A 27,902-nucleotide genomic window follows, 5' to 3' on the forward strand; every position below is an offset into this window, starting at 1 on the left:
AAGCTCACAAAGAGCCATGTAAATAGCAAAGTCGTTTTATATCCATTTGGTCAGGATGACTGTGGTGCATGCAACCTTAAATAGTTACAAAATTATCAATGCATTAGATTTTAACAGAAAAGGTTTTACAAAAACATGTATTTCTAAAATATTTTATTTCAAACCATTAATGACTTCAATATTTCTACATTTATACTTAGCATTACATACAATAACAACTTGAAAAATGTAAATACAGACGATGCATAAGCGATGCATTTGTTTTTCAACAATGCCTGCTGTATCAGATTCTGTACATTAAATCAGAGAATTTAAACATTAAATATGTTAACTGAAAACATACCTCTCAAATAATGTTGAGTTGATTTAGAGACATCCTCTTGCCTAGAAGGAATTCCCTCTAGACTGTCAACATATTTACACAAAGATAACAAATTACCAATTTGTACTATCTATTCAGATTCTAGTTGGAACGCTTATTTAATGTCATGTATATGTATATATACATGCACATATATACATATGTGTGTGTGTGTGTATATATATATATACACACGTGTATATACGTGTATGCATATATACTAATAGCACACAATCTTTTCAGTCCAAATTTGATTTGACCTTGTCCTTAATTCTCCATAGGAAATTATTTTACTGAGTAAAAATGATGTGTCTGTTCTCACCTATCTCCACATGAGCTGGCATGGGTTTGTACATAATCCAGTGGGTATTTCATCTGGCATATTGGACAGGTAGCCTGAATACAAAAGTAGTGTGTTCTCCTGAGTTCATTACATAATTGCATCATAATTTTATCTTCATCGTGCTTGTATGACATTTTTTCTATTCCCAAATTTGGTCTCATGGTTGTGCTTAGTGTGGTATCACCAGTCCCTGGCGGAGATTCAGCTAGAATGAACTTAGCAACAATTGTCACATGAGGGGAAGACAAAAGAAAAGATATTGGCACATAGTTACACTTTAAAAATATTTCTTTAATCATATGATGAAAAAACTCAAAAGCTGTTTTAATTTTGAATAACTTCTTTACGAAGATCTATGTCATCCCCCTGATGATGTCTCGACCACACAGGACTTCACATGCACAGCCATTACTTGCAATGACTAGATTTACAGACACTACAAATTACCTTCAGCATCTTTTGGAATTTATGTCCATCTGGAGGAAGAAGGGATTTATCTAATTCATCCAAGAGTGGAAATATGTAGATGTGTTCTTTCCTCCACCGGTCACTGTTTAAAAAAAATGAAATGTTATTGTCCTGATCCACCTAAAAGTAGCAATATGTGAATAAATGAAGACTAAAAACCTAAATAAATGATTCAGGGCACAGCTTTTTAGATTCAGTCAATAACTTCTTTGATATATACAAAACCAAGGGCTTCATACAGCAGCCACCCTTTGGATAAATTCTCAAGTTTTAGGTACTGACTGGTCAGGACAGAAATCTGTACAAAACACAACACACAACATTGTATGATAGAAGTACACCCCTCATCCATATACTATGTTTGGAAGATTTCCGAGTGTATTTGGTAACTACACCAAATTTTAGGTAGAATGTGTTTAATTGTTCAGGCTACATTGTGTATTTTCAATTGTCAAAGTTAGTTTGTTACAAAAACAAGCGGCTTATTAACCCAGGTTGACTTAATTTACCTTGAAGTGGTCAGCAGAGTCAGTCAGTGGGACTATGTGTCTCCCCAGCATCATATGCAGCAGTGTTTTTTTACTGGGACTAAGGTCTTAATCCCATACATTGGTCATAAAACATGCATTTGGTGTTATTTTCACAGATTTTCCAAATAAATGCTCACTGATTGGTCTTGTATAGCCTCCGTTCCATTACAAGTCTAAAATGGGCATGTCTACAAACCCCCTCTCAAATAATTAGGATAGATTTAAATGATTCAGGTAAGTTTTGTTTTCAGGTTGGAAAACTTTCAGGCCTGAAGTAAATATATGTAGATTAGATAACTGTATTTAGACATGTTTCAGTTAGTCTACACATCATCTCAAAATGTATGACCTCTCACAAATAAAAAATAAGACTTTTAAAACATTTTATGTCCTTAATTGTTTCAAATCAAACTAAATGCTTTATTAGATTTTTTTAAGGATTAAAGAAGAGGTTGTTTTCATGTCTAAAGCTGCGGGAAATGATATATCTAAATCAGGGATGCCAGGGTGAAATTGGACAGGGGGCCAGATTTTTTTCAAGTGAGACCTCAGGGGGCCGGATTACACTTTCGGACTGAAAAGGCCAAACACTGACTCAACACATGGATAGGTAGGCTATTTGAAATTATTCATGAAGGCCTACACATCAATAAGAAATTGCATTGGCACCAAAATAGCCTCACAATGAGGCCTACAATTACATAGCCTAAAGCAGGAGACAGTTACCCTCTAAAAACGTAACATTTTCCTAACCATGCAAGTAGCCTACATTTATAAATTAGAAATGCAACAAAATAGACTAGGTGCCAACAAAACACATTTCCTATAAATAACACAAGTGTAAACTGTTAATTACTTTTATTATATTTATTGAAGGCTTGCACATGAAAACACGTCAATGCATAATTAGGCCAATTAAAAGAAGGCCAGGCCAAGTAGGCCTAAACGAGTCACAGAAAGTAAGCGCCAGAATAAAGTAGTCCAACAATAGACCATGTGATTGAATATCCAGTAGGAATTAGTAAAACAAAAAGGTTCTTGAAAAAATAGCCAAATATGAGCTATCTAAAAACATTAAATTGGCTCAACAACAGATGAGGCACATTAACTTTGCCAGTCATCACCAGTCAACCCCAACCCATATTTCCACACACCCATATGCCTATATGGCACTAGCCTGGCTATCAGTCAACCCCAACCCCTTTTATTCCCTCCCACCCATATCACACTGGATTATGATAAATGGGGAGACCAGCCTACTTCAGCTACTTGTCGAAGCTAGACACCTTTTAACTTTCACCAGCTTGTCCATATCGGGGGACAGTTTCTGGGCAGTGGCTATTTTCATAACATCATTCAGATGTCCGTGCGTCAGGCGATTGCGCACTTTCGATTTATTAATATTCATCACGGAAAAGGCCTGCTCACATAAATATGTTGTCCCAAACATACAAAGTATTTTACCTGCAAAGGCCGTGAGCATTGGGTACTGTGGTGGCAAGGATTGATAGAATGATTCGATTGCAACAGATGCGTAGTTATCCTTCAACGGTGCGCAACACTGCAGTTCTATCAGTTCCATTTGGATCGCCTCTGGGACCTCGGAAGCGTCAATGGTGAATGGAGAGCGAAAAAGCGCAAAGTCCTTTTCCAGTTCAGTAAAAACCGTGAATCGATTGTCAAACTCATGCCTGAGTCCGGAAAGCAAGTTTGCGTACTTGTCCATACTCTGATGATTGACAGGCTGAGATTTTAGACAGGGGAAGTGGGCTGCATTGCGCTTGGAGAGCTGCGTCTTCCATAACGCCAGTTTACTTTGAAAAGCACGAACACTATCATAATACTCTGACAAGTTTGTTGCGGCCCTGCATAGTAACATTCAACACATTTAGGTGTTCCGTAATGTCCACTAAAAAGGCAAGATCCCTGGTCCATTCTGGGTCGTCCAATTCCACCACAGGCTTCCCTTTACCCTGCATGAACTCGGCTATCTCTGTGCGTAATTTGTAGAAATGTTTGAGCACTGCGCCTCGGCTCAACCAACGCACATCGGTGTGATAGGGAAGGCCATGATGAATGTCGTTTTCCAATAAAAAAGCGTTGAATTGCCTATGGTTAAGTCCTCTGGCTCTGATAAAAGTGTCAATAACAACACGCATGACATGGTCCATTTTCAGACTCTTGCAGCACAAAGCCTCTTGGTGCAGTATACAATGAAAGTTCCAGAATACTTGCTCTGGATTAGCCGCATTTACCTTTTCTCTCAACTTCACAACTACTCCTGCCTTTCTTCCTATCATAGAAGGCGCACCGTCGGTAGCCACACTGACAGCGCGACTCCAGTCCACCTCCAGTTTGTCCAGGGCCCCGACAAGGCTAACAAACAAGTCGTTAGCTGTGGTGGTGTCTGTCATTGTCACGACTGACACAAACTCCTCAGTGACATCCAGGGAAGCATCCACTCCGCGAATAAATATCGCTAATTGGGCTACATCAGTCACGTCAGTGCTCTCGTCGAGAGCAATAGAGAATGCGATGAAGGACTTAACCTTGTCTTTTAGTTGACTCTTCAAATCAGCAGAAAGTTCTTCAACTCTCTCCGTCACTGTAGGCCTCGATAAGCTTATGTTAGCTAAAGCTTGTCGCTTGTCAGGACACACTAGCTCGGCTGCCTTTAGCATGCAGGTCTTGACAAATGCACCCTCTGAGAAAGGCTTGGATGCCTTAGCAATTTCCCAAGCGATGATGTAGCTTGCCTTCACTGCCCCTTGAAATGAAATGAAATGTATTGTCATTATAGGTATAACGAAATTGAGACACTCCTCTTTCAGAAACGGTGCAGTAAAAAAGAACTAAGACACGGAACTTCTTCTTATATTTGTAACTTTATTAAAGTTAACATGAACATGTCCACTTCTTATTCCTATCTCTTCACTCCTAACATCAACACTCGTCTTCTCCCTCCACTTCCTCATTCACCCCTGACCCGCCAACAAACCAGCCAATGAGAGCCTGTCATCCCACACAACCCCACAGCCATTGGTCAAGAACTGTCACATGTCCCACCCCGACCTGTTCACTGACCCTCAGGACATCTCACTACTTATTTAACACAGTGTACTTAGCGGAACATAAGTCATACCAACCACATAGCAGTCAAACAGAACATAACTCAACTATCAGTTCGTTACAATATGTATAAAAATAAAACGAACCTTCGTGTGTATCTCGACATTTGGAGAATACGACTTGCTGTTTCTGTAGCGATGATGCTAGCTCGTTTAGCTTTTGAGTGCGAAGTTGCCCTGTGTACTCGCCGTATTTCTCGGCGTGGGTCTCGTAGTGTCGTTTGATGTTGTACTCCTTTGCTACAGCCACTTGTTGAGAACAAATAAGACACACGGGTTTGCCTCCTACTTCTCAAAAGAAATATTTTTCTTTCCATCTATCCTGAAAGATGCGCCCTTCAGTGTCGACCTTCCTCTTTTTTGACATCTCGATCAGCACTACCGGCGCTGCTGCAGCTGAGGCGGGCAGCAGCAACAGACCAACTGACGGATTCCACCGAAAATTTAAAAAAAATAAAATTACAAAAATTAGATAAAAATAAAATTAAAATATATATTCTCCCCTTATCACCCGCGGGCCGGATGTGATGTAAAGTCGGGCCGGGTCCGGCCCGGGGGCCGTAACCCTGGCATCCCTGATCTAAATGGAAATATAGAAATGCTGTTTTGCCCTCACCTTATGCAAGTGAAATAGCAGTGCCATACCACTGAGAATCTATATGTGACACAAATAATACAAATGTACACAATCATTAACATCAGTTTTTAGTTACACACAGCAATATGGCACTTATGAGCAATATATAATCAGCTCCGCAATATGCTAAACAAGTTAAATTTAGTGGCACAGTACTACCAGTACCAGTGAGAATCATTTTATGCCAAGGAGTGGTACCTGGCCACTTCTGTGGTTCATAACAACAACATTCAGCATTAGTCAACAGGACACCACTGACAAATAAATAAATTATACAACTATATCACTGCAGCAAGACTTGAGACACTCAATCGACAGAGCTAAGTTCTTATTACCGATGCCTCATGCTAGCAAGGCTGAATATAGAGCACTTTTCAGCATGATACATACAGTTTAAGCTTGGAAGTGTAGTGAAAAAAAACTAAGTCTGGTGGAAAACTATTTTGTAGTTGAAAAGTAACTTTTTGCATACCTGTTTGAGACTTTTATGACCTGAACTGTTTGTGACCTGAAACCTATATGATATTTCTAAATACCTTTATGACCTTTCTATTACTTATTGACTGTCCAGGAACCTAATGGAAACGTATGCAAATCAGTTTCCTGTGTCTTAATTCCTGTCTCAAACTGCGCCTACAGAACCAGTCTGACTGGCTCAGACAAACAGCCTTAGTTCTTCTATATAAGATCCTTGCATTTGACTGTTCTCCATCAACACTCTGAGATCCCTGTGACTCTGTGTGTTGATCCTTTCTGCAGAAAGCCCCTATTAAAATACACAAAGACAAATTTGGTGTTCCAGCCTCTTGTATTTTCAGATTTCCATCACAGAAGTGGAACTACAAGCTAAATTTATGACTAGCTAAATATGGGCAGACCATGGTTGTGAGTGGACGTAGCCTACTAAGTGGCGGTTTGGTAGCAGCTGTCCTGTGCAGCTGCCAATAAGCATGAGCTGACGTGGCTAAATCTTAACATCCTTGACAGCGAACATAGTATGGAATAAAACAACATCACAAGAAAGTCTGTTTCAAAATTGGCACTATAAGAATAGAATTAAAACCTTACTTGAGATCCTTGATTTTGCCGCTTCATGTTGACCAGGGAACAGATGGACTTCTGCTCCATGAAGATGTCAATTTTCCTTCAAGCACTCTGACGAACAGCTGATGTGCTATACGACTTTACAAGCTATTATAGTAAAAGATACAGACACTTGTATATACAATAAATTTCACTAAATAAGTTTAAAAAGAAGCAAGGGAAGCACATGTAAAAAAGCCATGGTGAGCGGGAGTGCATGAACCCCGTTAAAGTATCTGACCATATGAGACTAAGTAAAGCTAATACACCCACAGCGAGGGCGGGACCTTTCTAATGGTTGGAGAATTTTGAAAGACAGAGGAATGTGAAATCAGAAGTTCTGCTCTCAAACTTAAATACCACAATTTTAAATAGAAATGGGATAAAAACCTTTAAATCATCCTCCTGCTCTTCTGTGTCATTCTGCTCACAGGTTTGTCATATTTATTTATTATTAGTTTCAAATAAACACTGAATTAATTTCTAAAGTTGTATAATTAAGCAATATGAAAAAGTCAAGGGGACACCTCACCACTACATGTACCTCTTTCACCCTGTGCTGCCCTCTGATTGGCTGCAGTTGCCACCTATCCATCTAGATAGCGTGCTAGAAATCTGATCGGAGGAGGAGGCGACGTGTCTGCAAGTTTCTTGAATTTGAAGAGTTCGCACATAGCCATTGCAAATAGAACACTGGTTTGCCTCGGATCTAGGGTTCTTGAGGAGTTCCAACATCTGTTAGCGAGTGGAAAATTGTGTTAAAATCTGAGTTGTGTGACCTCGGAATTAGTGGCATCAAATCGTGAACCTAACCTTGAATACAAATTTCCAAATATCTTTCCAAGAATGTTGGAGAACCAGTGGTGGCCTTCAGATAACTAAACATTTTAAAGGCCCTATGTTTGCTTAGTCCATTCAGGATTCCTGTAAATTAATGACACATGATTGTGCAACATGGCAGACTCCGCCAAATATTCTTTAAGGGTATCCACCCCTGCCTACACCCAACCCAGCACACGCACACGCACACACACACACACACACACACACACACGTTTGCCAGGTAACCTTGTAAGGATTTGTTATTGACTTCCATTTATCCTAACCCTAACCTATTCACCTCTTACCGTAACAAGAACACATACAAACATACTTACATTCACTACGGTCATGCTAGCAAAGCCTCTTTTAATTTTAATTTAGGAAAGCAAGAGAGAGAGAGAGAGAGAGAGAGAGACTGCCTGACAAAGAGGTACACTCAACAAAAATACAAACAAACACAAAGAGCTATTTTCTCTCAAATTTGGTCAAATCTGTGTAAGTGAGCACCTCACCTTTATCAAAATAATCCCTCCCCCTGAGGGTGTGGCATATCAAAAGATGTGGATTATAAACCATGATTATTACGCAGATGTGCCTTGGACTAGTCACAATAAAAGGCCATTTTTAGGCACTGAGTTTCAGTTTCACATAGGGTATTTTTTGGAAGTGGGGAAAAAACAAGTCAGTATCTGGTATGACTGGCATATGCCTCACGCAGTGCGACACATTCGCATTGAGCTAATTAGGTTATTGATTGTCAGTGTTGTGCATGAAAGTGTTCATTGAACTCGTTCATATTTTTGACGATGAACTGAACAAATCAGTTTTCATATGATGAACGTGAACGTGAGTGACGTTCACTCCAGCGAGAGTGAACGTCACTCGTGTTCACGTTCATTTTATAAAATTATCATCTATCAGGCCATCATGTGAAATACCAGGAGCGGGCGAAAATGTGCACACACACACAAGCCCCGGGGCTCCGTCCCCACTCACTCGCTCAGGGCGCCACACACAGTGAGATCAGAGCTCGTTTACCTGGCGCAGCCGGTAAGTGACTTTGTTGAAGAACAGTGGAAACAAACAGTGAAAACACAGACTTTCTCTCTGGTCACAGCTGCTAAACAATCAGCGCTGCTGCTTCATGATCAGAGCAGAATCTGCAGTTGATTTGTACCGAGCTGGAGTTTCTGTGTCCTCCTCCACTCTGACCTGCTCTCACTTTAACTCATAAACACTCATCACTAGTTATCAGGACCTGATCAGTACATCAAGTTTACTTAGTGTTTGTTTGATTCACTGCAGAGTTTATGATGCTGCATTTAAATATAAAGAAAAATGACTCGTCAACATTTTGTGCGCGCTCAGTACATTAACCGGGACGTGACACATAGTCAGGACTCAGTGTTAAAATGACCAAAGCGACACGCATACATGATCCTAAAACATTAATAACTAAACACATGTTGTGCCATAATGCATCAAACGTGATACCATAAAATGGTGTGCCTTTCGGCATTCAATAAATTTGGTTATCAAAATAAAATATTAAATAATAACTTTAATTGATTAAAGTTACCTCGGGGCACCACCCGTCAAAGGAAGGGAAAAGATAGCCAACTTATTGAATAAAGTCTCATAAAGGTTCTAACTACAAATTTGGAACTCTGATTAACAGTTAAATTAATAACTATAACCAAAATTACCATATAGATAGTTAGCTAAGTTGAAGGATATGGAGTTCTTGACAGTGTAGAGGTTGGCAAAATTCACTTATGCAACATTAATGAAAAACATTTGTGAAAGAAAACATTTATTAGGAATATAATAAAGTATAAAAACACAAATTACTAACGGTCTAATTGCTAAACAAAGATAGGTATGTGTGTATACATGTGTGTGTGTGTCTGTGTGAGTCAGCGTGCTTTCAAAATGGTGGCTGGCCAAAGAGATAACACCCTTCCCCCACCTATTGGAATGTTTACGACCTGTAGAGATAATGAGGTGAAGAGTTATGCGTGTGTCTGTGTGTGTGCCAAATTAGAGAAAGTTACTAGATTGGATGCAACGAAAGACTGTGAAGAGCATAACAGACTAACATTACTTTCTCAATAACTTGTACCCAAAATATCACAATACCACAAATCAAACTTATAAACCTCACACAGAATCGAATAAACAGTCTTGCTTAGCCTAGTATAATTATCAAGCCCAGTTGTGTTACCTGTCCGCGGAAAGGGGGAAAAGGAAGTTGCTGTGCAGTTCGCAGTTTTGTGTCGTCTTGCTGGTTTCTGTTGAGCTGTGTAGCTCAGTTGCTGGTTGAAGTTTTCAAGCAGGACATCGAGTCGCTGCTTGAAGGGTTGGTAGAGCTTGGAGGGCGAGGAGGTTTCCTTGGTGAGATGAGCTGGAAGCTGCACCTTTGTGCTCCTCTCGAAGAGTTGGATGGGAAGAGAAGATGTGAGCTGGAGAAGAGGCTCGACAGCCTTCCCTCCTGTGGAAGGATCGTAGGAAGAGGCAGGAAGAGGCTCGACAGCCTTCTCTCCGTTGAGGGAGTTTAGAAAAAGGCAGAAGAGGGGGAGACCTGACTTTATATTGGCCCGGTGACCTCACAGGTCATGGGGTCCAGAGTGACCAATGGGAGTTGAAACCTGTGTCCCTGGGGGGGTTTTCACACCTCTGATGCTCCCTGGGAGACTGAGTTCCTTGCTCTGGTTTTTGATGGCCCCTGGGAGACTGAGTCTTGGAGGAAAATGCGGCTTCAGGCTTTGATGGCACATGTAGGCCGAAGTGTGGTTTCACAAAGAACCATGGCCCAACATCCCCCCTTCGTTCTCAGGATCGCACCTGACGTGGGTTCCTGAGGGCGAACTTGAACATGTTTAGTCCAAAGCTGGAAAAGTCAATTGTCAGTTCATTTGGATTGTAACATCTGAGCATTTGTGTATACTATCTAGTTTGGCTAAGCAAGATTCAAATTAGACAAATAATTCAGATTACAATGACAGTACAATATGAATAACCTGTGCTCTTCACTAGGTTAGGGAGAAAAAGGAAAAAAATAAGACATTGTAAATTGTAAGATAAGATGCAGAGAGAGTGGCACGTACAATGATCAGGTCATTTTTGGAATGTCCATGAGTTTTGTTCACTCATTGGATCCTACACAATGTAGTACTCAGTCTGATCCGTTAGACTTAACAATTTTAATCTTCAGCAGGTTTTTCTGCGGAAGGTTGTCATAATTTTTCAAAGTCTCAAAATCCAAATGACTGTATCATTGTTCCTGTAAGAATATGCTAATGTCCTAACATGTGTGGTATGGACTTCATTATTATGAAATGAAAAGTAGTCGATCCAAACATATTTACAAAGTTGGCAGTGGTATATAAGTTCAATCAGAATTTAGGTTTGGAAGTTTGCTGCTGTTGCTAACAAAACAGTTTTCCTATTAACTGCAAGAAACTTAATACTGACTGTCAGTACAGGGGTTCACTGTGTTGGTTATGGCCGTGAGAAACGAGCTCTGGATCGCCTGTGTCGTGGCTCAGGGCTGTAACGCTCTGGGGAGCCAGAGTCCAGGAGGACTTCAGAGGCGCTGTCACTGTGTGCTCGGTCATAACCATATTTTAAACTGTACTCAGAGACGCTGTCGTCATCTTCTGAGTAGTGGTAAGTTGTCTGGGCCAGAATTTCAGAGTATGGCTTCCTACAGCTTCTACTGTGGGAATGCCTATCTCTGGGAAGTTGGTGGACATGGCGGATAAGCTCTGTGTCCCTACGCTGCCTGTTGTCACCCCCCTTCGTTTTGTTGTGAGGGTGAAGTTTTGAGGCAGTGGATGAATTTTGCACCGTGCTGTTTGTTTTGACGGGCTCGGTTGCACCTACTGTAGCCTTGAAAGTGATAACAGTTTCCCAAGCCACCTGTGTCATCTTCCTGATCTGCTGCATTGAAGGTTTTCCTTGCTGTGTCATCAGTACAACATGTGTGCGTATACATGGATGTAAGTTACGTAAGAACATGGACTTGAAGGTGGGATGTTCTTCTAGGCCTGGTGCGTTCTTTCCCTGAAAATAAACATGCCTTAAACGTCGAAAATAATCCTTGGGATTTTCGCGACGTGAATGTTTAATTTGGGATGCTGTAACAATGGATGTTATCTCGTCAGCAGTAGAAGAGAATTCCTCGACTAGTGCTTGACGGAGCTCTGTGTAGTTATTTGTGACACTCGAAGGAAGTGACTGAATTAACTTGTGAACAGCTGTAGAGCTGTTTTTTAACACGAGTCTAACCTTCTCTCTTTCTGTTGCATTTGGCACATCACTTAAGCTGAGATCTAGTTCTCTAAAGTAATTATCAATATTGTTATCACAGTTGTCTGGATCAAATTGTTCAATATCTTTAGCTAGAAACTCAAGCAAATCAAAGCGAGGACACTGTGAGGTCCGGGCACGTGCATCACCTGCTACAGGTCTCTCTGGTTGAGGGGGAGGTGCTAAAACATTCTTGAATGTTGAAGTCCCCCCTTTGGAGAGTTGTGCACGGAAAAATGTGTCATGCATCAGTGGACGAGAAGTATATGAGGCACGATGTATTCTTGAGGATAAACTACATATGTCATCAATGTCAGTGTCAGAGTCAGAGAGATGGGAAGTTAGGAAGCTGTTACCTCTTCCTGTCAGTGGAGGATCAGGAGGTGACTTAATTCCCAAAGACTTGGGGTCGGATGGGATTCTGTCCCATCTTGGGAGTGAAGAGGGAGTTAACCGTACACTATTGGAGGAGTGTGAATCGGAATAACCAGAATTGCATTGGTTCAAAAACTGATGTGAGGCAGGGCCTTCTAATCTAAGTTTTAACAATTCCTCCTTGTGTGAATAGAGATCTGACTCCGCTGAGTGCAGGTCTTCTAAATAGTGCAGGGCTTTCTTATTAGCAGTTTGAACCTCCCGGAGGAGAAAAGCATTTTGCGCTCTTAGGGCATTTACCTCCTGTTCCATGGCTGCTTTGCTCTGACAGGCAAGGTTGATTTGCCTGTGGAAATTTAGAATCATACATCTCAACAATGGACACTTTGATGCTGTTTGTGCATCACACCTGTCGTTAAGTAGAGAATCTATTTCTTTATTACACTCATTGAAGTTCAACTTGCTGATGAATTCAGGATAGCCAGGGGTCAGACTCTGTGCTATGGAAGAAACAAATTGTTCTACACAGGGGTTCTCCATTGTTGGTTCTGAAATTGAAGGATTAGATTTACAAGTTTATTAATCAAAAAGCAGTGTGGTTGGCTTTGGTGTTGCACTGGCAGACACCTTGTAGTGTGGATTTGATTGTACACTAGCCCAACCAAAACTATGGTGGGTTAAACAGTTCACCAAACTTTTAATCACTAACTGATATGCAGGGCAGTAACAGTTAGAGGTTCTATAAATTCACAGGGCTGGAAGCACGCTGTGGCTCTTTCTCAGGTTCTCTTATCCAACTTGGGCTGATATGCTAGGCAGTAACAGCCAGGTACAAGCTCTGTTACATAGGGCCAGTGGCACGCTATGTCTTAATTCAAAAGCACTTAACAGTTACAGGAAATTTCACAGCTTGACCAGTTAACATTGAATATGTGATATTCAAATGTTAAAAGAAATTCTTAAAATTTCAACAACGAATATTCAACTGGAGTTATTAGCAACGATAGCAATCTTTTAGCGTAACACTATGAGGACTTAAAGTGGTAGTTATGAATAATTAATTATTAATAAACATTTAATTTATGAATAAATTAAATTTCACCACAATGCACTTGTTTGTAAATACGGTTGAATGTCTACTCCTGTGGCAGACTAGTGGAACTGAATTCAAACCTTTGGCTTGACTGAAAATTCAAAATTCCACTAATTTCTGGCGTTGGCCAAAAATGAAAACAAATTAATATTGCATAATTATGAATTTTTCAACTGTACTCTGCCTCACACGGGGGCACCATTTATGTTAGCCAAAAATGGAAGAGAAAAAAAAATGAATGTTGCATAATTATGAATTTTTACCAACTGTACTCTGCCCACCCAGGGACGCCAAAAATGTTGAAGAGCATAACAGACTAACATTACTTTCTCAATAACTTGTACCCAAAATATCACAACACCACAAATCAAACTTATAAACCTCACACAGAATCAAATAAACAGTCTTGCTTAGCCTAGTATAATTATTAAGCCCAGTTGTGTTACCCGTCCGCGGAAAGGGGAAAAAGGAAGTTGCTGTGCAGTTCTCAGTTTTGTGTCGTCTTGCTGGTTTCTGTTGAGCTGTGTAGCTCAGTTGCTGGTTGAAGTTTTCAAGCAGGACATCGAGTTGCTGCTTGAAGGGTTGGTAGAGCTTGGAGGGCGAGGAGGTTTCCTTGGTGAGATGAGCTGGAAGCTGCACCTTTGTGCTCCTCTCGAAGAGTTGGATGGGAAGAGAAGATGTGAGCTGGAGAAGAGGCTCGACAGCCTTCTCTCCGTTGAGGGAGTGTAGAAAAAGGCAGAAGAGGGGGAGACCTGACTTTATATTGGCCCGGTGACCTCACAGGTCATGGGGTCCAGAGTGACCAATGGGAGTTGAAACCTGTGTCCCTGGGGGGGTTTTCACACCTCTGATGCTCCCTGGGAGACTGAGTTCCTTGCTCTGGTTTTTGATGGCCCCTGGGAGACTGAGTCTTGGAAGAACAAATGCGGCTTCAGGCTTTGACTGAACATGTAGGCCGAAGTGTGGTTTCACAAAGAACCATGGCCCAACACACATGACCGTACATTTGTCATCTAAATCATCCCAATAAAAAATTGAACAAGTGAACGTGAACTAGTTCATTTTTGGAACTGTGAACTTAGTTCAAAATTGTAAAAAATTTACTATAAACGTGAACTAGTTCATTTTCATCTGCATGAACTGAACTTTGAATTATGCGAAGTTGCTAGATATTGGCAGGAATTGGAACCCGCTGTTGTACACGTCGATCCAAACATGATGAATAGGTGACATGTCTGGTGACTATTCAGGTCTTGCAAGAACTGGGATGAGGATCTCATCACGTAATCTCTGTGCACTCAAATTGCCATCAATAAAAAGCAATTGTGGTCATTGACGCAGCATACTCTAACCCCACCACCATGGGACAACATTGACATTAGTAAAGCGCTCCCGAGACCGGTTGGATGTACTGCCAAATTCTCCGAAATGACGTTGGAATATTCAGTTATGTGCAACAGGTCAGGTAGACATTCCTGCAGTTAGTATGCCAATTGCACGCTCCCTCAAAACTTGTCGGATCTGTGGCATTTTGTTGCATGAAAGAACTGCACATTTTAGAGTAGCGTTCTATTGTGTCCGCACCGGTGCAAAAATCATGGTCTTTAATCAGCATCTGGATGTGCCTCACATTCCAGGTGGATGGAATGGATTATTTTAGCAAAGGTAAAGTGCTCAGTAATAAAAGATTTGTAAAAAAAATTTTAGAGAAAGAAGCCTTACCCTATATCCAGGGTCCTCTTTTAATCCTAAAGTGTCAACTGCAGATCCAGACTGCCAGAGAGTCTCCTTCACACTGCAGCCATACAGGAACACATTCTTCTTTCTAGAGTGGCCGTGGTAGTCACAGAAAACCTGGAAGATGTATACAGGAAGAGAAACTGAGCTTTACAGTGCAGCAGTTAATATCTACACAAATCTGTGGCACAATAACCCAAGTGTGGATTATTAAGCAATAATTCAATTCAGTTCAATTTTATTTGTATAGCGCCCAAACATAATATACATTTTATACATTATATTTACTCTACATAGTAAGGACGAGACCTTAAAGATTGTAGAGAAAGTTCCCACAATGAGCAAGCATTTTGGCGACTATGGAGAGAAAAGTCTCCCTCAACTGGAAGAAACCTCTTGCACAGAGGTCGACAACCCGTCGATCGCGATCGACCGGTCGATCTCGCAGTCTTCACTGTCGATCCCCGAACTCTCTGGCTGTCGTCGTGCCGCAGATCACGCTGTGTGTCCGCTACTGGCGACAGAGGTCCTGGTTTATCTCCTGCATTTCCTTCAAAACAAGTCGGTTTATGTACTAAACTAAATGTCAGTACTCTACGGTATTAAGATGCGCATCTTCCGGTCTGTCGATAACAATCAAAGCCCCATTAGATCAAATGAATGGATTCAGAAAGTGAAATGCTGGAGTGCTTTTACTTTGAAACGGTTTTAAGGAAGTGTTGAAAATACATTTGTGTCATTGACAGATAAATATTGTGGTTCACAGCAGAATAAACTGAGAAAATTATCTTTCACCTGAGTTTTAATGTTTATCTGATGAATTTATGTCACAAACAAATGATTGCAACACTTTCTGTATGCCTTTTCAAAATAAAAGAACTCCAGCGTTTCTGTTGACGGAATCCATTCCCTTGTTTAAAAAGGTTTTTTCATTTTGAAATATTTGCAGGAGAGGAAGATGCACGGCTTAATACTGTATGGCCATATTCAAGTGAAAGCCTATATGTAAAAACATCATGCTGCAGTAGCAGCTCCTCTGCAGAACATATTGTTGAACTGAGAAGCTACATATTGTGCTTTGAACAGATGCTATAAATATGAATTGATATTAATGTGAATATTCTGCATTGAATAGATAAAGTTGCACAACTGCCTTTCTTTGTGTATATTTATGCTCGTACATTCAGCCTTTACCAGAAATCGTGAATAAAAATTTAAAAAAGACCCTCCTAATTTGCCCTCTATCTAGCCTGCAGTCTCTTTCTCTGTGTGTGTGTGTACATGCGTGAGTGTGTGTGATTGCCTGAATGGAGACAGGTGAGCCTCACTAGCTGCATTCCATCCATAATCAAGACCATAAAGACTCAGCCCTGCTACAATCACCTTACCAGACTGTAGTGTCTGATCAGTAAGTCTGCGTTCCAGCTTTTACTTGTTGCCAGTTTTCCCAATTTAACTATTATTCTCCTGTTCTGCAGTTTCATCTTCACCACTCCGGATCCTGCTCTCCAGTCATCGTCTGGGTTCACCTGATAATTTCTACATAACTCAAGCTCAAAAATCTGCCTCGCCAAGACAAACATAGGGGTTCCACGGACATGGCCATCAAAGCCCATGCAATTGTGGATGAACAGAGCATTAGCATTAGCCAGACCAGAGTTCTTTGAGATGTTTAATGTGTAGAACCAACCATTCTCATACCATCTAAGAACTTGTTCTGGCATAATCAAAACATCCGGCAAGAAGGAAGAAGGATTCCAGATTGAGTCACTCGATGGCAAGTTCTCACCGCCCTGCCCCACTCATTGAGTGTCACGAGATCCCGAACAACTGATCTGAGATTCCAACACCAAGCGCAGTCCTACACCAGCCTCATCTCCATCACATCGCCAAAGACATACCAGAATTGGGCCCAGAAGCAGAAATACTCTTGCTACTCAGGGGAGATGTACTTAGGGCCCTTGCCTTACAAGTGTTAGGAGAGGTGTGCTTGGGTCGGGTACATAAATCCATAGTCAGCACTTTCAAGTCCAATGTGCTGGAAAGTGGTTGTCAATGATGTTTTCAACAGGTCAACAGGTCAACAAAGCACCAGAGAATATGTTGGGACTGACAGGGTTCAACTGAACTGAGCAGGACAACAAACCTGCTTCATCAGTGGAGGACAACGTCCTCTTGAAGATAATGAACACAAATGTCTTTACCAGGCGGCTGTGGCTGAGGGGTAGAGTGGTCGTCCTCCAACCTGAAGGTCAGCAGTTCGATCCCCATACTTCCCCATCTGCATGCCGAAGTTTCTTTGGGCAAGATACTGAACCCCGAATTGCCCCTCATAGAACAAAAAAGTGCTGCTAATAGATGCACTGTATGAATGTGTGTGTGAATGGGTGAATGTAAAACTGTACTGTAAGGAGCTTTGAGTGGTCATCAAGACTAGAAAAGCGCTATATAAATACAAAACATTTACCATTTACTACCATTCAGGAAACCATACCAGCAGTCACCAAATAATTATGAGCAGGGAGTCAACCCTGCAATGAACCTGGAAGATAAAACCTGAGATGCAGTGACATTTATGGAAAAGATCTTTGCTAATGGATACGCAAAGGTAGTGCCACTGTTAAAGAAGATGAGGACTACCTTTGTGGTCTACCACCCACAAAACCCAATCAAAACATGGTTATCTTTGATTCTAGCAGCCAGTACTCTGGTGTCTCCCTTAATGATGTACTCCTTGCGGGCCCAAACCTCAATAACTCCCTCCTGGTTGTCCTGCTACGCTTCAGGAAAGAGAAGATTGCGAACCTTCATCCAATTTCCTCCAGTTTTTGGGGAAAAAGGACAATGACATCAAAAAGGAAGTTATAGGGTACTGGATGAAGGTCTAAGTCTTTGGCAACGGGCCATCTCCTGCTTTGGCCATCTATGGGCTGCGAAGAGCCATCAGAGAAGGTGCACAGGAGCATGGAGAGGATACTCTCAAGTTCGTGGAGAGACACTTCTATGTTGATGATGGCTTAGTATCTGTACCACCTGAAGCCGGGGGAATAGACCTGCTCCAACGAACACAGGCCTCACTTGCGGAATCAAACCTTTGCTTACACATGTTTGTGTCAAACTGTCAGGCAGTCAAGGAGACCTTCCCGCTTGACGATAATCCCAGTAATCAAGGACTTAGATCTGAGTGGAGAAACTGCACCCATGCAACAGAGCTTAGATCTGCTCTGGGAGATCACTTCTGACACTTTCACCTTCTCTGCATCGACCATAAACAAACCATTCACCCACCGCAGAGTCCTCTCTACTGTCAATAGTCATCAATCAATCAATCAAATTTTATTTGTATAGCCCATATTCACAAATCACAATTTGTCTCATAGGGCTTTGAGGGGTGTGGCATCCTCTGCCCTTAACCCTCAACAAGAGTAAGGAAAAACTACTAAAAAACCCTTTTAACAAGGTAAAAAGAAGGTAGAAACCTCAGAGAGAGCCACATGTGAGGGATCCCTCTCCCAGGACGGACAGAAGTGCAATAGATGTCAAGTGTAAAGGAGAACATCATCAAGATAAAGGTTTTAGCAGCATTGATAAGGGTAAACATTTTGAAGCATAACTGAAGGTCAATGAATTGATGGATTATTGTCAGTAATGGTCGAGTATCTGAGGAGAAATACTATATATCAAGCAGTCCTGCTATAGTTATGCTTGCAACATGACAAGGGCAGTTCGACCCCATCCAAGTCTTCTCCAGGTTCAAACTTAAAGGTGGAAAACGGACGGTCTTCCTCTTCAAAGTTCATCCCCTTTTTGATCCCCTGAATCTGCTGGCATCCATCACAATCAAGGGCAGAGCCTTCCTAAGGAAACTTACCTCCGAACTCTCAGACTGGGACACAGCCCTCCCGCAAGACAAACTGAGCAGAAGGGAAGCCTGGGAAGATTTGCTCCAAGACCTCAAAGAGCTTCATGTTCCACATACTTACATGACAACCTCACCCAGTAAAGCAGTGCACATGGAGTTGTGTGTGTTTTCAGATGCTTCAACAAAGGTCATGGGTGCTGTGACATAAGTCGAAGTGGGAATCGTTATGGGTAAGGCAAAGCTAACACCCCCATCTGAGCCTACAATCCCAAGGCTTGAGCTTTGCGCTGTAGAGGTGGCAGATCTCATCCAGTGAGATAGACCTGAAGTTGGATGCAACAAACCTCTACACTGACAGCAAGGTAGTGCTTGGCTACATTTGCAATGAGACAAAGCAATTCTATGCATACGTCCACAACAGGTTTCAACGTTTCTGCCAGTCCACAAAGCCTGAACAATGGCACTTTGTACATACAGAGGAAAACCCTGCAAACCAAGCGTTGAGATCTGTACCTGCATCTCACCTGGCGCAGACGTCTTGGTTCACTGGACCCTCCTTCCTGAGTCAACCACCTGCAGAAAAAAACACAATTAAGCGAGACATTTGAGCTCATTGATCCTGAAAGGACTCAGAAATTAGACCTCAGGTACAAACCTGTGGTACTTACCTAAATTAATTGATACTTACCTCTGACTGCTTTCAGCGCTTTTCTACCTTCTCCTCTTAGTAAGAGCAGTGCATACACACGGCAAGATCCTTTAATCATTCCAGTCACAACAGCAAAGGCTGGCACAGGTGTGACCTACCTCGTACTCCAGATGAAACGGCTCAAGCAAGAAATGTTTTCCTTAGAGCAACAGAAAAGGGAGCTTTTTTTCAAAAGAACTGTCATCTCTATAAGCCAATAGACCAATATTCAAAAACAGCCCCTTGCAGAAACTCAGCCCAACCTTGGAGGACAACATTATTTGTGTAGGAGGCCAACTGAAGCACTCTCACCTTCCAACCATGGAAAAGAACCCCACAGTTTTGCCCAAAGATAGCCACATCTCGCTACTACTCGCAAGCCATCACCATGACCAGGTGACAACTGACGGATGTAGCAAACAGGGCAGCAGGACTGTGGATCTTAAGTGGCAAGACACTGATCAATTCAGTCCTCCACAATGCATAACCTGTCGTAAGCTGCATAAGAACAATGAAAATAACCTACCACCCGAAATTTAAAGAATTAAGGGAACTCTTAAATCATACATCAGATCTTGATGAACGGATTATTCAAGTGTAATATCTTTACTGATGTATGAAACCAAATCAAACCATTGTGGGCTAGATTAAAAACACAGAAAAATCTAAGTAAAAAATTTAAATCACAGGCTGATCCAACTTGCTTGAACTTTATCACGGCAATTAATTATTTGACTCAGTAGTGTGTATGGTCTCCACGTGCCTGTATGCACTCCCAACAACGTCTGGGCATGCTCCAGGTGAGTCGGCAGAAGGTGTACTCTTCAGGGCATCAGTTAGCTCCTGGTGGTACTTGGCAGCATCGTATACACCGATACATAACGTCCCATAGGTGCTCAATTGGATTTAGGTCAGGGGAACGTGAGGGCCAGTCAATGACATCAATGCCTTTGTCATCCAGGAACTGTATACACACTCTATACACCAGTAGCCTGCTGGAGGTCATTTTGTAGGGCTATGGCAATGCTTCTCCTGTTCCTCCTCGCACAAAAGAGGCAGATACCGTTCCTGCTGCTGGATTGATGCCCTTCTATGGCACGTCTCCTGGTATCTTCTCGATGCTCTTGAGACTGTGGTGGGAGACACAGCAAATCTTTCCCTTCGACCGCACGTATAGATGTGCAATCCTGGAGGAGCTGTACTACCTGTGCAACCTGAATAGGCTGCAGGCTCCGCCTCATGCTACCAGTAGTGACAAGGAAACTAGCAGAACACAAAACTAGAGAAGATTCAGTCAGGAAGCATAAGGGGAGAGTAACTGTCTGTAGCCACCACATGTAAACACATTCCCTTTTGGGGTGTTGTCTTGCTTTTGCCTCTCCATTGCACCTGTTGTCACTTTCATTGCACCAAAGCAGGTGATATTAATTAAGAATCACTTGTGCTTTCTAAATGGACAGATTGATGTCCCTAGAGTTTAACTGACTTGGTGTTATACTGTGATGATTAAGGGATTTTTTGAGCAGTGTATGAATGTGACTTGCATTGTAGAGCACTGATGATGATGTCAAAGGTGTGATATAAAAACAGTCCTTTTACCATTTGCTTCATTGATAGAAGACCTTCTAAAGGTTCCAGAAGAAGCCCCAGCACCTCTAAAGATAACTTATTAACACATTTAACTTTTTTTAATTAGAAATTTAAAGGCTACAAAATTGTGTAACTACATGTTGAGTAAAGATATGCAGAATAACTGAAAAATGACATCAGTGCAAAGTAACATGAGGTTTTCATCAAAAGAAAAAACAAGCAGAGCTCAAGAAAACACAACATCAAAGGATAAGTACATTAAGATAACAAGTTTACAAATGGACAGCCTGTGTTTCTCACCAATGGAGTTCGCCCTATACTGTTGAGGTAGTAGAGGAAGCCTTTTGTGTGGTAGATGGTTGGACTGAGGATGGGGTCTGGTTTACACCACTGACGATTCAGATCTTTACTGTTCAGATCACAGCGATTCCTGAGAAGACATATCAGAAGAGACCACATTGAGTGCACAAATTATTATGTTGTTGGTTATTTGGTGTGTTATCTTCTGTTACATGTTGTATATGACTAAAAGGAGACCATGAACATAAATGTAAAAAAGAGTAGAGTAGAGCAGTCGTCCTCCAACCAGAAAGTCGGCAGTTCGATCCCCAGTCTTCCCCATCTGCATGCCGAAGTTTCCTTGGGCAAGATGCTGAACTCCGAATTGCCCCTCATAGAACAAAAAAGTGCTGCTAATAGATGCACTGTATGAATGTGTGTGTGAATGGGTGAATGTAAAACTGTACTGTAAAGAGCTTTGAGTGGTCATCAAGACTAGAAAAGCTCTATATAAATACAAAACATTTACCATTTACTACCATTCAGGAAACCATACCAGCATTCACCAAATAATTATGAGCAGGGAGTCAACCTGTTTGCATCCCTGCAATGAACCTGGAAGATAAAACCTGAGATGCAGTGACATTTATGGAAAAGATCTTTGCTAATGGATACGCAAAGGTAGTGCCACTGTTAAAGAATATGAGGACTACTGGTATCTCCCTACCTTTGTGGTCTACCACCCATGGGTGAATGTAAAACTGTACTGTAAAGAGCTTTGAGTGGTCATCAAGACTAGAAAAGCGCTATATAAATACAAAACCATTTACCATCTATGCGCACCAAAGTTAACCACGGTGTTCCACAGGGCTCTGTGCTCCGCAAAATTTTATTCTCATTATATATATGCTTCCACTAGGAAACATTATCAGGACACACACTGTAAATTTTCACTGCTATGCTATGACATCCTATGTAATCAATTAACTAAACTTCAAGCATGTCTCAAGGACATAAAAACCAGGTTGACCCGCAATTTTCTCTTATTAAACTCAGAAAAAACAGAGGTTCTATTCCTTGGCCCTAAACACCTTAGAGATACATTATCTAATGATATAGCTGCGCTACACGACATTGCCCTTGCTTCCAATGAAACAATCAGGAATTTGGGAAAAAGATGCAGAAAAATTTGTCCACGCCTTTGTTACATCCAAACTTGATTATTGTAATAACTTATTATCAGGCTCCAGCAGTAAGTCGTTAAAGACTCTGCAGCTTGTCCAAAATGCTGCAGCACGTGTCCTGACAAGAACCAAGAAAAAAGACCACATTTCTCCAGTGTTAGCTTCACTACATTGGCTTCCAGTTAAATCTAGAATAGAATTTAAAATTATCCTCCTCACCTTCAAGGCCCTTAATAATATGGCACCATTATACCTTAAAGAGCTGATGGTACCATATCACCCCACTCGAGCACTGCGCTCCCAGAATTCAGGCTTACTTGTCGTCCCTAAAGTCTCTAAAAGTAGAGTAGGAGCCAGAGCTTTCAGCTATCAAGCTCCTCTCCTGTGGAATCATCTCCCACTTTCGGTTCGGGAGTCAGACACCCTCTGTACGTGTAAGAGTAGGCTTAAAACCTTCCTTTACGATAAAGCTTATAGTTAGAGCCGGTCCAGGCTTGTCTTGGACCTGCTCTTAGTTATGCTGCTATAGGTCTAGAATGTCGGGGGACACATGACACATGGAGCTTCTCTTCCCAGCTTCTCCTTCCTCTTCTCCCTCCTTATCACATCAAAGAAATTAATATCTCATCAATACATGTTACCGACTTGACTTCTTCCCTGGAGTCTCTGTGCCTTATCGTCCGCAGATCCAGGGCCGCGGCTGCAGCCACATCGTGGATTATGATGGTGGATCACGAACCAGAGATCGTGATCGTACTGGTCGATCCTGTATGGCGAATCCTGTATCGTGCTGGCTGATCGTGATAATAATGGTTGATCCTGTATCGTGCTGGCTGATCGTGATAATAATGGCGGATCCTGTATCGTGTTGGAATCCGATAGTGGTGGTGGACCACTATCGAGGTGGCAGCTGATGGTGGATCCTGATGGTGGCATCCGATCATGATGGTGGATCTTGATTGTGGTGGCTGCTGACCTTGGACTATGATTACAAGACTGCTATGTGTTTATACTTCGGACTCGTTTTCCCTGGTTTAGGTTTTATTGTACTCCCCTTATCCTTTGAACTTCTCAGGTACGTAACAGAAAACCTTTGACTCAATAATAATTGAAGCAACCCTCCGGCTGATCCAATCTAGTATTTGCCATCAGTAAGTCAGTGTTGTGTCCCAGACTGTCCCTTAATAATGTACATATGTGTATCAAACAACACTTATCTCCCTTTACTGTGTGCAGTGTACACAATAAAAATGTGGACACAACTTAACAAATAAGGCTTAAATCACAATTTGTATGAACGTGAAAGAGATACTTTTTTCGAACAGTTTTCTTATCACACTCACGTGCCATTGATGACTCCGTCCGGGTTAAGCATTGGGATGATCTTGAAGACAAAGGCTTCCCTCAGACACTGAGCCACCAGGTCACTGCTGCACAGAAACTCAAGGGTCCCCTTCATAACCCAGCTGGCATTGGACTCACCAGGATGGACACGGCTTGTCAGCACGATACAGGGACGATTACCTGGAGGGAGGAACATACAGCTCTATCATTTACCTGTTGGCATTATGTATGCTGTGTGGAAAATTAGAGTTCTGTTTTAGTATGTAAAGACTGGCTCATTCACCAAGACACACAGCTCATCTAAACACCCTGTCAATCTGCGCAGACCAATGTTGCATAAACGGCTGAGCTAGATGTGAAACTATGTTCCATTTACGTGCGTTCTTAAAACCACAAGCAGATGTGCAATGCATATTGGATAGTACCTTTAACCATGAAATATGTCATGTCCTCTTGCTTTGTTCGCTATCTTACATCCTGTGTGAATTATAGTATAGCATTTTACCTTTTGGTCTGCACTCTATCTTACATTCTGTATACGTTGTGTCATCCTGCATTCCATCCTGCATACGTTGTATGAGCATTGAAAAAGTCATTAGACCATATTAGGTCGTGACATCCGGTAACAGACAGGATATAACCACTGTGATATTTTCAGCACACACTCACTTGGTGCATCTCATATGCTTTTCGTATCTTACGAGACTTAGAGAGCTCACAATCAGAACCTCACCGAGGAACTTACTTTATTTTTTAACTTGAAATCACTTTACGAAGTGCTCCAATAAGGACTGAAGCGATAGAACTCGACTTAAAAGTTTGTTAGCACAGGACAATCTGTATCTTTTACATTTCTAAATAAGTTTGCTGTTACCCATTGTGTAACAGTCACAAAACTTTCTAGCCAGTTGCCTCCTTGAGACCCACGCTTGTCTACGCCAGAGACGTCTGTCTGAAGGGTGAGTATCCACGTGTAGGTGGTCACCTTAACTGTGTTTTTTGAGGTATGGGGAGGACTCACTAGGAGTCTTCTGCCACGAGGTGCGGATTGAACATTGTGAAACACTAGGAAGTAAGACGCTTACAAGCCTAGGACTTGTAAGCGTGCAAGGACTGGCCCAGTATAACAACTCCAGCTACCGTAAGCCTGTAAAACCCTGCGTTCCTTAAGAGTGATAGCTTATCTGTCGGTGTAGAGTCATAACCTAAGCATAACCTAAGGGTAACCGGATTCTGCCTAGACAACCCTGAGAATCGATCACTCTCTTGGTGGTCGCCTTTAAAGCGTCTCCAACCGTGAATCCTCCTCTGAGCAAACGGGCTAAATACTTTGACTTTGTACACTCTGCGATCGATGATAGGGCTACGGACGCTAAGGACCTTGGAAGTGCTAGGCTGAAATAGGCATTTACAAAATAGCTAGGCTGGTAACCGTTCCAAGGGTCCCGATCTCGCGACACCAAGCTGTCTCTGTATTGTAATCTGGTAGTTGTCTTCATTTCCTGTGCTCTCTGAATGCCAGTCATCATTCAATAAGGCTGATCAGGTCTTTAATTAAATTGTGTGGATGATGTCTTCTAAACCTATCACAAAAATATATTAAGCACTATCAGTGGTAGTAACAGCTGGCCAATTTTGTCAGATAAGAAAGTGTTAGAATGCCCTAGCGGTCGAGGCGTCCAGAGACGAAAAACACATGGTATCAGGTTCAGTTCTGGCTTGAACCAATTTTTTCACCCTGGCGCACAGTTGGTACAGCATCGACACACATACACAGACTGGCTGCCTAATATATACAGATGGCTGTCAATTAATTCAGCCTGCACATACCATCTCCAAGAACCCCACACATAACCCCCAGTATAAATATACAATAAATATTTATATTTAAGATATACATATACAATCAATACATATTTATCCACCAAACCATCCCGAATAAATACTATTAAATATCATACAAAAACCTACTAGTTTGAATTAACTTCCCCCTGGCCACTTCCTTATTAGATTAACCCTCCCGGAACTCTTAAAAAGGTATTTGTGCCCCCGGGGAGGTCTTTTGCCCGAACACCCTGAGAGAAAGGAGAGCAGACTGTAATGGAACATTTTACCATTATACCACACTAAATATTATCTCTGCTTATGCATACTATTTCTCCTTGTGTAACTGCCAAAATTACATCAGAGCCACAAATCTGAGACTGTGCTCGTCTCCCCCCACCAAGACCTCGAAGAATCCTTCAGCCTGGGTTTTGGCCTGGCCAGGAGGCCTTCAGCATGTGTCTGTGTCTTATCTCCTGGGATTTTAATATTCACTCAGTTCACACACATACTTCTCACAACACATACTTCTCACAACACACACACACACACACACACACATCAGATTTGCACCACTATAAGCACAATGTCAGCCTCACACTTTTTGCAAAACAATACACACAGTGATTTGCAAAACACTAAACACACCTGTATACATTAGACACAGAAGTATATCATGATGTCACTTCCTTGCAATTCCAAAGCACTGACTGTCAAATTACCACCCCCATGAGCCAGTTGGTTCAACACAGCCATCAGGTGCGCAAACACATGATTGCTTAATTGTAGACACACCAATCAGGTTTAAGCACTATAAAAATGCAGCAGGTGAGTTCACCTGTCTTCAACCAAAATGGAAGGAGTCAGAAGAAGAAGAGTGAGGGTGAGAGGGGGAATCCACGGAGGAGGAGAAGGAGGAAGAGCAAGAGGCGGAGGCCGTGCCAGAGGCCGAGGTGGAGGTAGAGGAAGAGGAAGACCTGAAGCAGGAGGAGAACGTGCTCAAATGAAATTCGCGCAACACTAGTTGACCATGTCGTGAACCATGGATTGACGCTGAGGGAGGCTGGACTAAGAGTTCAGCCAAATCTTAGCAGATATACAGTGAAATCTGTCATTGTAACCTGTACTGGATACAGAATTTTCTGTTTGTCTGATATTTGCTGAGCTTACAGTGTTATGCACACTACTGTAGTAGCAGGCAAATGGGACATGTTTTGTTGTGATTCTCCATGTTGACATGTTGAAAATTTGGGTATATGGAGAGAAATAAATTATATTTTCATCAGTCTGCAGCATTGGTCTTGTGTAGTGTTTGGTGAATATATTGTATATTTGCACTTTCTCTGTGTACTTCACTTATAGTACTCTAATCACTGAGAAGTAGAATTGCAAAAAGTGTTTTAGGTTAGCAACAGCTGTGTGTAACTGGTTCAAACAGAATTAAGTCATATGAAACGTTTCATATGGTAACAAAATGTTTTTTTATAAATTAGTACAAGAGTGTTTCATTTTGCAAAGGATCTGAGGTGTTCTGCTAATTGGGTGTGTGATTGTGCTAATTGTGTGTAGTGTTTTGAAAAACCGGGCCCTGTTTTCAAAATCGTGCTTAAGCAATTGAGAAAAACTGTAAACCTCTCCACCAGTCCATCAGTCTGGGGGTGGTATGGGGTGGTCTTTGTACCCTTAATCCCTAACAACTAATACACTTGCTGCAGCAAGGAAGTTTGTGCCACAGTCTGTGAGGATCTTCCTAGGTATGCCTACCCGTAAAAATAATTGAAAAAGGCAATTTGCAACCTGTCTGGCCTCAACAGATCTGATGGGAAAGGCTTCTGGGTATCTGGTGGCATAATCACAAATCACCAAGATGTATCGATTGCCTGAGGAACTTCTCTCAAGGGGCCCCTCTACATCCATGGCTATTCTTTCAAATGGGATGTCAATGACAGGTAATGTCTGAAGCTGTGCACGGGCTACTCCCCTAGGTGAAGTTAGCTGACATGTCTCACATGATGCACAAAAATCCTTCACCTGGGTATACATGGTTATACATACCTGAGTGACCTAGCTACATGACCTTGTGTGTAAGGCTCTATGGCAAAACTAAGGCCTCAATTTCCCCCTGACGCTGATAGAGAATGCTGTTTTGAGCTATATAGCTAGCATCAGCCGAACTTTCTTCCTTGCCCTGTCTCTCACCCTCAACCTCTGAGACCTTGTCCTACCATGGTTTTAGCATCGGG

The 27,902-nt window shown here is 41.8% G+C and overlaps 1 protein-coding gene across 1 annotated transcript in view; it reads right to left on the reverse strand.

Moving 5' to 3' along the window:
• The window catches only part of LOC118110102 (cytosolic carboxypeptidase 4), a 175,340-nt gene that overhangs the window by 29,400 nt on the left and 118,038 nt on the right, over positions 1-27,902 (reverse strand). The window contains exons 20-22 of the mRNA XM_035157707.2: positions 23,835-24,015; positions 21,329-21,458; positions 14,874-15,005 (exon numbers count right to left, since the gene is read on the reverse strand). Of these exons, the coding sequence (XP_035013598.1) occupies positions 14,874-15,005; positions 21,329-21,458; positions 23,835-24,015 (443 nt within the window). The remainder of the gene's footprint in view (positions 1-14,873; positions 15,006-21,328; positions 21,459-23,834; positions 24,016-27,902) is intronic.

Source organism: Hippoglossus stenolepis, chromosome 5, assembly GCF_022539355.2.
Source record: "Hippoglossus stenolepis isolate QCI-W04-F060 chromosome 5, HSTE1.2, whole genome shotgun sequence".
In the NCBI taxonomy this organism is placed as follows: domain Eukaryota; kingdom Metazoa; phylum Chordata; class Actinopteri; order Pleuronectiformes; family Pleuronectidae; genus Hippoglossus; species Hippoglossus stenolepis.